The 17,290-nt window shown below is 46.1% G+C and overlaps 1 protein-coding gene across 1 annotated transcript in view; it reads right to left on the reverse strand.

Moving 5' to 3' along the window:
* Nucleotides 1-17,290, reverse strand: part of LOC139381128 (janus kinase and microtubule-interacting protein 3-like) — a 73,798-nt gene that overhangs the window by 21,196 nt on the left and 35,312 nt on the right. Inside the window, exons 4-5 of the mRNA XM_071124440.1 lie at nt 7,088-7,306; nt 3,953-4,072 (exon numbers count right to left, since the gene is read on the reverse strand). Coding sequence (XP_070980541.1) covers nt 3,953-4,072; nt 7,088-7,306 — 339 coding nt within the window. The remainder of the gene's footprint in view (nt 1-3,952; nt 4,073-7,087; nt 7,307-17,290) is intronic.

The following is a 17,290-nucleotide window of genomic DNA, read 5'->3' on the forward strand; positions in this document are numbered from 1 at the left end:
CACACACGGACACACACACACGTCATCAGTATCGTTCTTTATTTTTTTTATTTATTTTACCTTTATTTAACCAGGCAAGTCAGTTAAGAACAAATTCTTATTTTCAATGACGGCCTGGGAACAGTGGGTTAACTGCCTGTTCAGGGGCAGAACGACAGATTTGTACCTTGTCAGCTCGGGGGTTTTGAACTCGCAACCTTCCGGTTACTAGTCCAACGCTCTAACCACTAGGCTACGCTGCCGCCCCGCAGGGGCCCTGCTGCCAGCTGCTAGACACAGACAGACAGTCAGGTCCACAATTATCGGCACCCTTGATATAGATGAGCAGTACATTGGGGGGGGGGGACCAGTCCTCCATACTGAATCTTTCCTCATCCTTGATATAGATGAGCAGTACATTGTGGGGGGGGGGACCAGTCCTCCATACTGAATCTTTCCACATCCTTGATATCCTTCATCTGCTCTTTATAAACTGCCCTCTCCAATTCAAACTACAGGTTTTCAATGGGGTTCAAGTCCGGAGACTGAGATGGCCATTTCAAAATGTTGATTTTTGTGGTCAATTAACAATTTCGTTGTGGATTTTGATGTGTGGTTGGGATTATTGTCTTGCTGGAAGATCCACTTGCGGCAAAGTGTCAGCCTCCTGAGAGACGCAACCTGGTATTTGGTAAAACGTCCTGGTACTTTGTAAAGTTCATGATGCCGTTGACCTTTTAACAAGGGCCACATCAATGATCCACTACCATATTATACCATAACATCAATGACCCACTACCATATTATACCATAACATCAATGACCCACTACCATATTCTACCATAACATCAATGACCCACTACCATATTCTACCATAACATCAATGACCCACTACCATATTATACCATAACATCAATGATCTACTACCATATTTTACCTTAGGCATGAGGTAACTTTCTGCATATGCTTCTGTTTCTAAACACCAAACTCACTGCTGGTGTGATTGGCCAAAATAACTATATTTTCATGTCATCTGACCACGGCCTGGAGTTTGATACTAATGCCACTTTAATAATGATGTTTACATATCTTATATACTCATCTCATGTGTATACACTGTATGTTATACCATCTACTGCATCTTGCCTTTGCCGCTCGGTCATCGCTCATCCATATATTTATATGTACATATTCTTATTCATTCCTTTACACTTGTGTGTATAAGGTAGTTGTTGTGAAATTGTTAGATATTACTGCACTGTTGGAACTAGAAGCACAAGCATTTCGCTACACTCACATTATTAACATCTGCTAACCATGTGTATGTGACCAATAACATCTGCTAACCATGTGTATGTGACCAATAACATCTGCTAACCATGTGTATGTGACCAATAACATCTGTTAACCATGTGTATGTGACCAATAACATCTGCTAACCATGTGACCAATAACATCTGCTAACCATGTGTATGTGACCAATAACATCTGCTAACCATGTGACCAATAACATCTACTAACCATGTTGTATGTGACAAATACAATTGGATTTTAAATGACATTGGTTCTTGTATTGGGACCGGTGACATGGTCCCGTAAACTCAGCTTAGAAGCTCTTTAAATAAGGGAGAACGTATTGCAATGACAGGAAGGTTCTCAGCTTGTATTGGGACCGGTGACATGGTCCGTAAACTCAGCTTAGAAGCTCTTTATATAAGTGGGAACGTATTGCAATGACAGGAAGGTTCACAGCTTGTATTGGGACCGGTGACATGGTCCGTAAACTCAGCTTAGAAGCTCTTTATATAAGTGGGAACGTATTGCAATGACAGGAAGGTTCTCAGCTTGTATTGGGACCGGTGACATGGTCCGTAAACTCAGCTTAGAAGCTCTTTAAATAAGTGAGAACGTATTGCAATGACAGGAAGGTTCACAGCTTGTATTGGGACCAGTGACATGGTCCGTAAACTCAGCTTAGAAGCTCTTTAAATAAGTGAGAACGTATTGCAATGACAGGAAGGTTCACAGCTTGTATTGGGACCAGTGACATGGTCCGTAAACTCAGTTTAGAAGCTCTTTATATAAGTGAGAACGTATTGCAATGACAGGAAGGTTCACAGCTTGTATTGGGACCAGTGACATGGTCCGTAAACTCGGCTTAGAAGCTCTTTATATAAGTGGGAACGTATTGCAATGACAGGAAGGTTCACAGCTTGTATTGGGACCGGTGACATGGTCCGTAAACTCGGCTTAGAAGCTCTTTATATAAGTGAGAACGTATTGCAATGGCAGGAAGGTTCTCAGCTTGTATTGGGTCCGGTGACATGGTCCGTAAACTCGGCTTAGAAGCTCTTTATATAAGTGAGAACGTATTGCAATGACAGGAAGGTTCTCAGCTTGTATTGGGACCGGTGACATGGTCCCGTAAACTCAACTTAGAAGCTCTTTATATAAGTGGGAACGTATTGCAATGACAGGAAGGTTCTCAGCTTGTATTGGGACCGGTGACATGGTCCCGTAAACTCAGCTTAGAAGCTCTTTATATAAGTGGGAACGTATTGCAATGACAGGAAGGTTCACAGCTTGTATTGGGACCGGTGACATGGTCCGTAAACTCGGCTTAGAAGCTCTTTATATAAGTGAGAACGTATTGCAATGGCAGGAAGGTTCTCAGCTTGTATTGGGTCCGGTGACATGGTCCGTAAACTCGGCTTAGAAGCTCTTTATATAAGTGAGAACGTATTGCAATGACAGGAAGGTTCTCAGCTTGTATTGGGACCGGTGACATGGTCCCGTAAACTCAACTTAGAAGCTCTTTATATAAGTGGGAACGTATTGCAATGACAGGAAGGTTCTCAGCTTGTATTGGGACCGGTGACATGGTCCCGTAAACTCAGCTTAGAAGCTCTTTATATAAGTGAGAACGTATTGCAATGACAGGAAGGTTCACAGCTTGTATTGGGACCGGTGACATGGTCCCGTAAACTCGGCTTAGAAGCTCTTTATATAAGTGGGAACGTATTGCAATGACAGGAAGGTTCACAGCTTGTATTGGGACCAGTGACATGGTCCGTAAACTCAGCTTAGAAGCTCTTTATATAAGTGGGAACGTATTGCAATGACAGGAAGGTTCACAGCTTGTATTGGGACCAGTGACATGGTCCGTAAACTCAGCTTAGAAGCTCTTTATATAAGTGGGAACGTATTGCAATGACAGGAAGGTTCTCAGCTTGTATTGGGACCAGTGACATGGTCCGTAAACTCAGCTTAGAAGCTCTTTATATAAGTGGGAACGTATTAAAATGACAGGAAGGTTCTCAGCTTGACAGGCAGTGATGCAGTGGAAAAGGAAAGTGAGTAAACGCTGGTGGCCGCGGTGAGTAAAGTAACACTCCCTATGTTGTTGATGCATTTGTTTCACAATATGTGGGTCAAAGGTCACGCAAAATAAAAATAAAAAAAGGTTGCCAGAACCAAACTGATCCAATATCAAACCTGTTTTTTAAGCCAGAACCAAACTGATCCAATATCAAACCTGTTTTTTAAGCCAGAACCAAACTGATCCAATATCAAACCTATTTTTTTAAGCCAGAACCAAACGGATCCAATATCAAACCTGTTTTTTTAAGCCAGAACCAAACGGATCCAATACCAAACCTGTTTTTTTATACCAGAACCAAACTGATCCAATACCAAACCTGGTTGTTATACCAGAGCCAAACTGATCCAATACCAAACCTGTTTTTTAAGCCAGAACCAAACTGATCCAATACCAAACCTGTTTTTTAAGCCAGAACCAAACTGATCCAATACCAAACCTGTTTTTTAAGCCAGAATCAAACTGATCCAATACCAAACCTGGTTGTTAAACCCGAACCAAACAGGAGGGCATTGCGGTCCTCCAGCCAATCAGCATTCAGGGCTGGAACCACCCGGTTTACACTTGTGATTGGAAGGCGTCAGAACGGCTCACCAGTTCATTTCTTTCCTCTGACAAGAGGGCGTTGCGGTCTTCCAGTTTGCGGATGACGGCACTCAGCTCAGCGATCTTCAGCTGGAAGCGCCGCGCGTCCTTCTCATCCAACTGCTGTTCCTGAAACACACACCAACTGCAGATTACTGGGAATAACCTCAAACACCATCCCCAGGCTATATTATTACAGTATATTAGGCCTCACCCACTGAACCCCACTTATCGAAAGCCCTATGGACCTTCAATGTAAACGCTCCATGTAGAAACGCCAGTTAATGTGGTAAAATACACCCGGAAACTTCTGGGTTCCTGTTGACATGGATTTATCTACATAACAGTGTAATAAAGTGGACAGTGGGTACATTCATTCTTACACAGAACAAATAATGAACAGAAAAATAAAAACCATCCCATCCATTTTCTGCCGTGAAAATGAAAACACTATTCAATAGGCTACGGTCGTTTACTCTAGTGTTTATTACAGCGCAGCCTTGCTTGCTACTCATCAGGGTTGGGGTCCTTTTGAACTGAAGGAAGTCAATTCAGGAATTGATTTGAATTTAACATTTAAAAACAAATATCTTCTCCTTTTCAGTTTATTGAGAAGTCATTGAAAATAAGATGCCTTTAAAAAAAATTCAATTAGAATGTCAATTTACTTCCTGAATTGACTGACTTGAATTGGAATTGACCCCAAAGCTGGCCCCAGCTACTCCTGACTCATGGCGCTAACTAACTACAATGAGAGGCTTGCCGATAATAATAATAAGTAAGTAGCCTGTTGAAATAACAGGTGTCTACTCTGTAAGCATGAGTAGGTGAGTGTAAGGGAGTGTGAATACTGGTGACAGTGTGAAGACGTTCAGGTGATGTGCTTATAGATTGAGGAAGTCACAGGCCACGGACTGGTGCACAGCAGGCAGGCTTGGATAGTTGCTGAAAGAACAGCTCGGACATAAACACATTTAGTTCTTCAACAGGGAATGGTGACGTGTGTCAATTTGATTACAAGGAATTTGCTGTAAAATATTAATAAAAAATTGAAATGTGCAGACTTTAGTATCCACTGTGTTTAAAATTCAGAGATTCATATATATATTTATGAGCTGAATATTAGAAAATATAAAAATAAAGAGCTGAAGACGAAAGAACGAGATCGAAACAAAACTGTCTATAAACGTCTCAAGAATTCCTGATTCAGTGGTGCAGAAGACATCTTTCAACAATAGAGAACATCGTATCTGCAGATAGACAGTAAAGGAAGGTGAGAGGACTGGTGCTGGGTGGAGGAATAGACAGTAAAGGAAGGTGAGAGGACTGGTGCTGGGTGGAGGAATAGACAGTAAAGGAAGGTGAGAGGACTGGTGCTGGGTGCAGTAATAGACAGTAAAGGAAGGTGAGAGGACTGGTGCTGGGTGGAGGAATAGACAGTAAAGGAAGGTGAGAGGACTGGTGCTGGGTGCAGTAATAGACAGTAAAGGAAGGTGAGAGGACTGGTGCTGGGTGGAGGAATAGACAGTAAAGGAAGGTGAGAGGACTGGTGCTGGGTGCAGTAATAGACAGTAAAGGAAGGTGAGAGGACTGGTGCTGGGTGGAGGAATAGACAGTAAAGGAAGGTGAGAGGACTGGTGCTGGGGGCAGTAATAGACAGTAAATGAAGGTGAGAGGACTGGTGCTGGGTGGAGGAATAGACAGTAAAGGAAGGTGAGAGGACTGGTGCTGGGTGCAGTAATAGACAGTAAAGGAAGGTGAGAGGACTGGTGCTGGGTGCAGTAATAGACAGTAAAGGAAGGTGAGAGGACTGGTGCTGGGTGCAGTAATAGACAGCAAAGGAAGGTGAGAGGACTGGTGCTGGGTGCAGTAATAGACAGTAAAGGAAGGTGAGAGGACTGGTGCTGGGTGCAGTAATAGACAGTAAAGGAAGGTGAGAGGACTGGTGCTGGGTGCAGTAATAGACAGTAAAGGAAGGTGAGAGGACTGGTGCTGGGTGCAGTAATAGACAGTAAAGGAAGGTGAGAGGACTGGTGCTGGGTGCAGTAATAGACAGTAAAGGAAGGTGAGAGGACTGGTGCTGGGTGGAGGAATAGACAGTAAAGGAAGGTGAGAGGACTGGTGCTGGGTGCAGTAATAGACAGTAAAGGAAGGTGAGAGGACTGGTGCTGGGTGCAGTAATAGACAGTAAAGGAAGGTGAGAGGACTGGTGCTGGGTGCAGTAATAGACAGTAAAGGAAGGTGAGAGGACTGGTGCTGGGGGCAGTAATAGACAGTAAAGGAAGGTGAGAGGACTGGTGCTGGGTGCAGTAATAGACAGTAAAGGAAGGTGAGAGGACTGGTGCTGGGTGCAGTAATAGACAGTAAAGGAAGGTGAGAGGACTGGTGCTGGGTGCAGTAATAGACAGTAAAGGAAGGTGAGAGGACTGGTGCTGGGTGGAGGATTAGACAGTAAAGGAAGGTGAGAGGACTGGTGCTGGGTGCAGAAATAGACAGTAAAGGAAGGTGAGAGGACTGGTGCTGGGTGGAGGAATAGACAGTAAAGGAAGGTTAGAGGACTGGTGCTGGGTGGAGGAATAGACAGTAAAGGAAGGTGAGAGGACTGGTGCTGGGTGGAGGAATAGACAGTAAAGGAAGGTGAGAGGACTGGTGCTGGGTGGAGGAATAGACAGTAAAGGAAGGTGAGAGGACTGGTGCTGGGTGCAGTAATAGACAGTAAAGGAAGGTAAGAGGACTGGTGCTGGGTGCAGTAATAGACAGTAAAGGAAGGTTAGAGGACTGGTGCTGGGGGCAGTAATAGACAGTAAATGAAGGTTAGAGGACTGGTGCTGGGGGCAGTAATAGACAGTAAAGGAAGGTGAGAGGACTGGTGCTGGGTGGAGGAATAGAGAAAATCTAGGCTCAGCCAGGGCAGATCTCTAGACTCCATTTAAGCGTTTAGAAACAGATAAAGAAGGTGAAGCACAAAGAAAGCAAAATAAACACGTTAGCTAGATTTAAAGTTGCAGAGGCAACAAAGGGCCTTGCGTTTGTGGAAGTAGGTCTATAGATAGCCTGCATGACGCAGCAGTGAGAGGCTAGATGGAGGGGTAGCCTGCAGTATGCAGTAGTGAGAGGCGAGATGGAGGGAGAGACATTGCTTACGAGGCTCTCTGAGGTGTCTCCTGCACCACTGGGGTAAGGAGCGTCTCGTTTGGGGCTGTGGAGGTGTCCTCCTGCACCAGCCTCCCTGCTTCTGATCTGGGCTAGCTGCTCATCCACAGCCTCCTTCTGCAGCTGGAGCCTCTGAGTGTGTCCAGCCTGAACACCCAGCTCCTTCCCCAGCACACAGCATGCTCTGTCTTTTACCTTAATCTCATCCATCTACAGAGCAGAACAGAACAGAACAGAGGAGAACAGAACAGAGGAGAGGAGAACAGAACAGAGGAGAACAGAGGAGAGGAGAGGAGAACAGATGAGAGGAGAACAGAGGAGAACAGAGGAGTGGAGAGAAGAACAGAGGAGAACAGAGCAGAGGAGAGGAGAACAGAGGAGAACAGAGCAGAGGAGAGGAGAACAGAGGAGAACAGAACAGAGGAGGACAGAACAGAGGAGAACAGAGGAGGACAGAACAGAGGAGGACAGAACAGAGGAAAACAGAACAGAGGAAAACAGAACAGAGTAAAACAGAGGAGAACAGAACAGAGCAGAGGAGAGGAGAGGAGAAAAGAACAGAGGAAAACAGAACAGAGGAAAACAGAACAGAGGAAAACAGAGGATAACAGAACAGAGGAAAACAGAACAGAGGAAAACAGAACAGAGGAAAACAGAACAGAGGAAAACAGAACAGAGGAAAACAGAACAGAGGAAAACAGAACAGAGGAAAACAGAACAGAGGAGAGGAGAGGAGAGGAGAACAGAACAGAGGAGAACAGAACAGAGGAAAACAGAACAGAGGAAAACAGAACAGAGGAGAACAGAACAGAGGAAAACAGAACAGAGGAAAACAGAACAGAGGAAAACAGAACAGAGGAAAACAGAACAGAGGAGAGGAGAGGAGAACAGAACAGAGGAGAACAGAACAGAGGAAAACAGAACAGAGGAAAACAGAACAGAGGAGAACAGAACAGAGGAAAACAGAACAGAGGAAAACAGAACAGAGAACAGAACAGAGGAAAACAGAACAGAGGAAAACAGAACAGAGGAAAACAGAACAGAGGAGAACAGAACAGAGGAGAACAGAACAGAGGAAAACAGAACAGAGGAGAACAGAACAGAGGAAAACAGAACAGAGGAAAACAGAACAGAGGAAAACAGAACAGAGGAAAACAGAACAGAGGAAAACAGAACAGAGGAGAGGAGAGGAGAGGAGAACAGAACAGAGGAGAACAGAACAGAGGAAAACAGAACAGAGGAAAACAGAACAGAGGAGAACAGAACAGAGGAAAACAGAACAGAGGAAAACAGAACAGAGAACAGAACAGAGGAAAACAGAACAGAGGAGAAAACAGAACAGAGGAAAACAGAACAGAGAGGAAAACAGAACAGAGGAACAGAACAGAGGAAAACAGAACAGAGGACAGAACAGAGGAAAACAGAACAGAGGAGAACAGAACAGAGGAGAACAGAACAGAGGAAAACAGAACAGAGGAGAACAGAACAGAGGAAAACAGAACAGAGGAAAACAGAACAGAGGAAAACAGAACAGAGGAAAACAGAACAGAGGAGAACAGAACAGAGGAAAACAGAACAGAGGAAAACAGAACAGAGGAAAATAGAACAGAGGAAAACAGAACAGAGGAGAGGAGAGGAGAGGAGAACAGAACAGAGGAGAACAGAACAGAGGAAAACAGAACAGAGGAAAACAGAACAGAGGAGAACAGAACAGAGGAAAACAGAACAGAGGAAAACAGAACAGAGAACAGAACAGAGGAAAACAGAACAGAGGAAAACAGAACAGAGGAAAACAGAACAGAGGAGAACAGAACAGAGGAAAACAGAACAGAGGAAAACAGAACAGAGAACAGAACAGAGGAAAACAGAACAGAGGAAAACAGAACAGAGGAAAACAGAACAGAGGAAAACAGAGGATAACAGAACAGAGGAGAACAGAGGATAACAGAACAGAGGAAAACAGAGGAGAACAGAACAGAGGAAAACAGAGGAAAACAGAACAGAGAAAAACAGAGGAAAACCGAACAGAGGAAAACAGAACAGAGGAAAACAGAGGAGAACAGAACAGAGGAAAACAGAACAGAGGAAAACAGAACAGAGGAAAACAGAGGATAACAGAACAGAGGAAAACAGAGGAAAACAGAACAGAGGAAAACAGAACAGAGGAAAACAGAACAGAGGAAAACAGAGGATAACAGAACAGAGGAAAACAGAGGAGAACAGAACAGAGCAGAGGAAAACAGATGAGAACAGAACAGAGCAGAGGAGAGGAGAGGAGAACAGAACAGAGGAAAACAGAGGAGAACAGAACAGAGGAGAACAGAACAGAGGAGAGGAGAGGAGAGAAGAACAGAACAGAGGAGAACAGAACAGAGGAAAACAGAGGAGAACAGAACAGAGCAGAGGAAAACAGATGAGAACAGAGCAGAGGAGAGGAGAGGAGAACAGAACAGAGGAAAACAGAGGAGAACAGAACAGAGGAGAACAGAACAGAGGAGAGGAGAGGAGAGAAGAACAGAACAGAGGAGAACAGAACAGAGGAGAACAGAACAGAACAGAGGAGAGGAGAGGAGAGTAGAACAGAACAGAGGATAACAGAACAGAGGAGAACAGAACAGAACAGAACAGAGGAGAACAGAACAGAGGAGAACAGAACAGAACAGAGGAGAACAGAACAGAGGAAAACAGTCGAGCATGAGTGTGCATGCATATAAGTCACACACACACACAGAGAGTCACATCATGCACACACACAGTAGGCTACTGTTCTGTTCAGCTGTCACCATGAAAAAAGGACCAGCCACAAGCCCCGCCCTGTTTGATTGGCCATTCAGAGAACAGGAGCTTCCTTGGTGCATCCTGTAGCTACTAAACATTAGAAACACAATAAGATCCCCCCCCCCACAGATCTACTGTTTCTTTCCTGTAATCAACACTTAATTTTACAGAATACACTTGTGTTGCCTGGCAGCATCCACAGTCTAGGGTCACATTCAACGAGATCACAACAAACCAATCTCAGTGAAATGACATGAAATAGTCCTGGTAATGTCCTGGGAAAAGCACACATGACCCGGCTCTAACGGATATCTGCAATTCTGCATGCTTCTAGTCCCAACCCAGCTAGCATTGAGCTACATAACAAATCAACCTGTCAGGAAGCCAACAGAGAAACTCACTAAATAAAAGGAAATATAGGTAATATAAACTAGGGGAAAGCTGTACATGAGACTGTTGTTCTGTTATAAACTAGGGGAAACCTGTACATGAGACTGTTGTTCTGTTGTAAACTAGTGGAAACCTGTACATGAGACTGTTGTTCTGTTCTAAACTAGGGGAAAGCTGTACATGAGACTGTTGTTCTGTTATAAACTAGTGGAAACCTGTACATGAGACTGTTGATCTGTTATAAACTAGGGGAAAGCTGTACATGAGACTGTTGTTAGGTTATAAACTAGTGGAAACCAGTACATAAGACTGTTGTTCTGTTATAAACTAGTGGAAACCTGTACATGAGACTGTTGTTCTGTTATAAACTAGGGGAAAGCTGTACATGAGACTGTTGATCTGTTATAAACTAGTGGAAACCTGTACATGAGACTGTTGTTCTGTTATAAACTAGTGGAAAGCTGTACATAAGACTGTTGTTAGGTTATAAACTAGGGGAAACCTGTACATGTGACTGTTGTTCTGTTATAAACTAGGGGAAAGCTGTACATGAGACTGTTGTTCTGTTATAAACTAGGGGAAAGCTGTACATAAGACTGTTGTTCTGTTATAAACTAGGGGAAAGCTGTACATAAGACTGTTGTTCTGTTATAAACTAGGGGAAAGCTGTACATGAGACTGCTGTTCTGTTATAAACTAGGGGAAAGCTGTACATGAGACTGTTGTTCTGTTATAAACTAGGGGAAACCTGTACATAAGACTGTTGTTCTGTTATAAACTAGGGGAAAGCTGTACATAAGACTGTTGTTAGGTTATAAACTAGGGGAAACCTGTACATGAGACTGTTGTTCTGTTATAAACTAGGGGAAAGCTGTACATAAGACTGTTGTTAGGTTATAAACTAGGGGAAACCTGTACATGTGACTGTTGTTCTGTTATAAACTAGGGGAAAGCTGTACATGAGACTGTTGTTAGGTTATAAACTAGGGGACACCAGTACATGAGACTGTTGTTCTGTTATAAACTAGGGGAAAGCTGTACATGAGACTGTTGTTCTGTTATAAACTAGGGGAAAGCTGTACATGAGACTGCTGTTCTGTTATAAACTAGGGGAAAGCTGTACATAAGACTGTTGTTCTGTTATAAACTAGGGGAAAGCTGTACATGAGACTGTTGTTAGGTTATAAACTAGGGGAAAGCTGTACATGAGACTGTTGTTAGGTTATAAACTAGGGGACACCTGTACATGAGACTGTTGTTCTGTTATAAACTAGGGGAAAGCTGTACATAAGACTGTTGTTCTGTTATAAACTAGGGGAAAGCTGTACATGAGACTGTTGTTCTGTTATAAACTAGGGGAAAGCTGTACATAAGACTGTTGTTAGGTTATGTGTCTCCATTAATTCATTACACAGTATCTAATCTGTCATTTCCAGTGTTCTGACTGTAGATGTCACTGACAGTAACCTAAACCAGACATATGAACCGTCCTCACTTACCAGTCTTCTACTAAAATAACATTACAGTTGTCATCAATGTGACAGAGCCGCTATATCAGACAGACAGTAGAACACTAGACTGTGACAGAGCCACTATATCAGACAGACAGTAGAACACTAGACTGTGACAGAGACACTATATCAGACAGACAGTAGAGCACTAGACTGTGACAGAGCCACTATATCAGACAGACAGTAGAACACTAGACTGTGACAGAGCCACTATATCAGACAGACAGTAGAACACTAGACTGTGACAGAGCCACTATATCAGACAGACAGTAGAACACTAGACTGTGACAGAGCCACTATATCAGACAGACAGTAGAACACTAGACTGTGACAGAGCCGCTATATAAGACAGACAGTAGAACACTAGACTGTGACAGAGCCACTGCATCAGGAGCAGACAGACAGTAGAACACTAGACTGTGACAGAGCCACTGTATCAGGAGCAGACAGACAGTAGAACACTAGACTGTGACAGAGACACTATATCAAAGAGACAGTAGAACACTAGACTGTGACAGAGACACTATATCAAAGAGACAGTAGAACACTAGACTGTGACAGAGACACTGCATCAGGAGCAGACAGACAGTAGAACAACACTAGACTGACCAGGCCATGGTGAGTTAGATCAGTCAGGAAGCTACGCTGGGGTATCTGTGACAACAGGTATAATTCATACAAACACTTACTGTCCCAAATGACACTGTATTCTCCCTATTTAGTGCATTACTTTTGGCCAGGGAATAAGTTGCCATGGCAATTTGGAGCCAGCCAGTGGCATCACCACTGAAATCTCGTGAGAATGGCCCAGAGGTATTATTCAAATGTTTTAACTATTCTTCTCAGCCACCCAGCCACCCAGCCACCCAGTCACCCAGTCACCTAGCCACCCAGCCACCCAGCCACCCAGCCACCCAACCACCCAGCCACCCAGCCACCCAGCCACCCAGTAACCCAGCCACGCAGCCACCCAGTCACCCAGCCACCCAGCCACCCAGCCACCCAGCCACCCAGTCACCCAGTCACCCAGCCACCCAGTCACCCAGCCACCCAGCCACCCAGCCACCCAGTAACCCAGCCACGCAGCCACCCAGTCACCCAGCCACCCAGCCACCCAGTCACCCAGTCACCCAGTCACCTAGCCACCCAGCCACCCAGCCACCCAGCCACCCAACCACCCATCCACCCAGCCACCCAGCCACCCAGTAACCCAGCCACGCAGCCACCCAGTCACCCAGCCACCCAGCCACCCAGCCACCCAGTCACCCAGTCACCCAGCCACCCAGTCACCCAGCCACCCAGCCACCCAACCACCCAGCCACCCAGCCACCCAGCCACCCAGTAACCCAGCCACCCAGCCACCCAGTCACCCAGCCACCCAGTCACCCAGTCACCAAGCCACCCAGCCACCCAGTCACCCAGTCACCCAGTCACCCAGTCACCGAGCCACCCAGTCACCCAGTCACCAAGCAACCCAGCCAGACCATAATAAACAGCTCTGTGGGCATTAGTTGTGAAAACCCCATGAATCATTGTCACAGAGACGATGATGCCAGTGATGTGCCCTGGAGACGGTGTTTCCATGGTGATCAGCAGGAAGGCCTAAATTAGGGGGCTAACGTTACTCACTAGATGAATGGAGACAGGTGCTATGGCATGGATCAATGACTCTGAGTCCACAATGGCATTCTATGCCCTATATTCTGCTTTAATCTTGACCAGGGACCATGTGGCTCTGGTAAAAAGTAATGCACTTAATAGGGAATAGGGTGCCATTTGGGATGCAGTACATTTCTACAAGCAACATAAATCTGCAAATGCCCCTTTGACCTCTCAGCCTGGGTTAGCTGTAAAACCCACTGTCCACTGTCTCAGCCTGGGTTAGCTGTGAAACCCACTGGCTGCTGTCCACTGTCTCAGCCAGGGTTAGCTGTAAAACCCACTGTTCACTGTCTCAGCCTGGGTTAGCTGTGAAACCCACTGGCTGCTGTCCACTGTCTCAGCCTGGGTTAGCTGTAAAACCCACTGTCTCAGCCTGGGTTAGATGTAAAAACACTGTCCACTGTCTCAGCCTGGGTTAGCTGTAAAACCCACTGTCCACTGTCTCAGCCTGGGTTAGCTGTAAAACCCACTGTCCACTGTCTCAGCCTGGGTTAGCTGTAAAACCCACTGGCTGCTGTCCACTGTCTCAGCCTGGGTTAGCTGTAAAACCCATTGTCCACTGTCTCAGCCTGGGTTAGCTGTAAAAACCCACTGGCTGCTGTACACTGTCTCAGCCTGGGTTAACTGTAAAACTCACTGGCTGCTGTCCACTGTCTCAGCCTGGGTTAGCTGTAAAACCCACTGGCTGCTGTCCACTGTCTCAGCCTGGGTTAGCTGTAAAACCCACTGTCCACTGTCTCAGCCTGGGTTAGCTGTAAAACCCACTGGCTGCTGTCCACTGTCTCAGCCTGGGTTAGCTGTAAAACCCACTGTCCACTGTCTCAGACTGGGTTAGCTGTAAAACCCACTGGCTGCTGTCCCCTGTCTCAGCCTGGGTTAGCTGTAAAACCCACTGTCCACTGTCTCAGCCTGGGTTAGCTGTAAAACCCACTGGCTGCTGTCCACTGTCTCAGCCTGGGTTAACTGTAAAACTCACTGGCTGCTGTCCACTGTCTCAGCCTGGGTTAGCTGTAAAACCTACTGGCTGCTGTCCACTGTCTCAGCCTGGGTTAGCTGTAAAACCCACTGTCCACTGTCTCAGCCTGGGTTAGCTGTAAAACCCACTGGCTGCTGTCCACTGTCTCAGCCTGGGTTAGCTGTAAAACCCACGGTCCACTGTCTCAGCCTGGGTTAGCTGTAAAACCCACTGTCCACTGTCTCAGCCTGGGTTAGCTGTAAAACCCACGGTCAACTGAATCAGCCTGGGTTAGCTGTAAAACCCACGGTCAACTGTCTCAGCCTGGGTTAGCTGTAAAACCCACTGTCCACTGTCTCAGCCTGGGTTAGCTGTAAAACCCACTGGCTGCTGTACACTGTCTCAGCCTGGGTTAACTGTAAAATTCACTGGCTGCTGTCCACTGTCTCAGCCTGGGTTAGCTGTAAAACCCACTGGCTGCTGTCCACTGTCTCAGCCTGGGTTAGCTGTAAAACCCACTGTCCACTGTCTCAGCCTGGTTTAGCTGTAAAACCCACTGGCTGCTGTCCACTGTCTCAGCCTGGGTTAGCTGTAAAACCCACGGTCCACTGTCTCAGCCTGGGTTAGCTGTAAAACCCACTGTCCACTGTCTCAGCCTGGGTTAGCTGTAAAACCCACTGGCTGCTGTCCACTGTCTCAGCCTGGGGAAACTGTAAAACCCACTGTCTCAGCCTGGGTTAGCTGTAAAACCCACTGTCTCAGCCTGGGTTAACTGTAAAACCCACTGTCTCATTCTGGGTTAGCTTTAAAACCCACTGTCTCAGCCTGGGTTAGCTGTAAAACCCACTGTCTCAGCCTGGGTTAGCTGTAAAACCCACTGTCTCAGCCTGGGTTAGCTGTAAAACCCACTGTCTCAGCCTGGGTTAGCTGTAAAACCCACTGTCTCAGCCTGGGTTAGCTGTAAAACCCACTGTCTCAGCCTGGGTTAGCTGTAAAACCCACTGTCTCAGCCTGGGTTAGCTGTAAAACCCACTGTCTCAGCCTGGGTTAGCTGTAAAACCCACTATCTCAGCCTGGGTTAGCTGTAAATCAAATCAAATCAAATATACAGTATATACATATGAGATGAGTATGTAAACAAAGTGGCATAGTTAAAGTGGCTAGTGATACATGTATTACATAAGGATACAGTCGATGATATAGAGTACAGTATATACGTATGCATATGAGATGAATAATGTAGGGTAAGTAACATTATATAAGGTAGCATTGTTTAAAGTGGCTAGTGATATATTTACATCATTTCCCATCAATTCCCATTATTAAAGTGGCTGGAGTTGAGTCAGTGTCAGTGTGTTGGCAGCAGCCACTCAATGTTAGTGGTGGCTGTTTAACAGTCTGATGGCCTTGAGATAGAAGCTGTTTTTCAGTCTCTCGGTCCCAGCTTTGATGCACCTGTACTGACCTCGCCTTCTGGATGATAGCGGGGTGAACAGGCAGTGGCTCGGGTGGTTTAGTGTCTCAGCCTGGGTTAGCTGTAAAAACACTGTCCACTGTCTCAGCCTGGGTTAGCTGTAAAACCCACTGTCCACTGTCTCAGCCTGGGTTAGCTGTAAACCCACTGTCCACTGTCTCAGCCTGGGTTAGCTGTAAAACCCACTGTCCACTGTCTCAGCCTGGGTTAGCTGTAAAACCCACTGTCTCAGCCTGGGTTAGCTGTAAAACCCACTGTCCACTGTCTCAGCCTGTGTTAGCTGTAAAACCCACTGTCTCAGCCTGGGTTAGCTGTAAAAACCACTGTCCACTGTCTCAGTCTGGGTTAGCTGTAAAACCCACTGGCTGCTGTCCACTGTCTCAGCCTGGGTTAGCTGTAAAACCCACTGTCCACTGTCTCAGCCTGGGTTAGCTGTAAAACCCACTGTCTCAGCCTGGGTTAGCTGTAAAACCCACTGTCCACTGTCTCAGCCTGTGTTAGCTGTAAAACCCACTGTCTCAGCCTGGGATAGCTGTAAAAACCACTGTCCACTGTCTCAGTCTGGGTTAGCTGTAAAACCCACTGGCTGCTGTCCACTGTCTCAGCCTGGGTTAGCTGTAAAACCCACTGTCCACTGTCTCAGCCTGGGTTAGCTGTAAAACCCACTGGCTGCTGTCCACTGTCTCAGCCTGGGTTAACTGTAAAACTCACTGGCTGCTGTCCACTGTCTCAGCCTGGGTTAGCTGTAAAACCCACTAGCTGCTGTCCACTGTCTCAGCCTGGGTTAGCTGTAAAACCCACGGTCAACTGTCTCAGCCTGGGTTAGCTGTAAAACCCACTGTCCACTGTCTCAGGCTGGGTTAGCTGTAAAACCCACAGTCAACTGTCTCAGCCTGGGTTAGCTGTAAAACCCACTGTCCACTGTCTCAGGCTGGGTGAGCTGTAAAACCCACTGGCTGCTGTCCACTGTCTCAGCCTGGGTTAGCTGTAAACCCACTGTCCACTGTCTCAGCCTGGGTTAGCTGTAAAACCCACTGGCTGCTGTCCACTGTCTCAGCCTGGGTTAGCTGTAAAACCCACTGTCCACTGTCTCAGCCTGGGTTAGCTGTAAAACCCACTGTCCACTGTCTCAGCCTGGGTTAGCTGTAAAACCCACTGTCCACTGTCACAGCCTGGGTTAGCTGTAAAACCCCACTGTCTCAGCCTGGGTTAGCTGTAAACCCACTGTCCACGTCTCAGCCTGGGTTAGCTCTAAAACCCACTGGCTGCTGTCCACTGTCTCAGCCTGGGTTAGCTGTAAAACCCACTGGTTGCTGTCCACTGTCTCAGCCTGGGTTAGCTGTAAATCCCACTGTCCACTGTCTCAGCCTGGGTTAGCTGTAAAAACCACTGTCCACTGTCTAAATCTGGGTTAGCTGTAAAAC

Source organism: Oncorhynchus clarkii, chromosome 23, assembly GCF_045791955.1.
Source record: "Oncorhynchus clarkii lewisi isolate Uvic-CL-2024 chromosome 23, UVic_Ocla_1.0, whole genome shotgun sequence".
Taxonomy (NCBI): domain Eukaryota; kingdom Metazoa; phylum Chordata; class Actinopteri; order Salmoniformes; family Salmonidae; genus Oncorhynchus; species Oncorhynchus clarkii.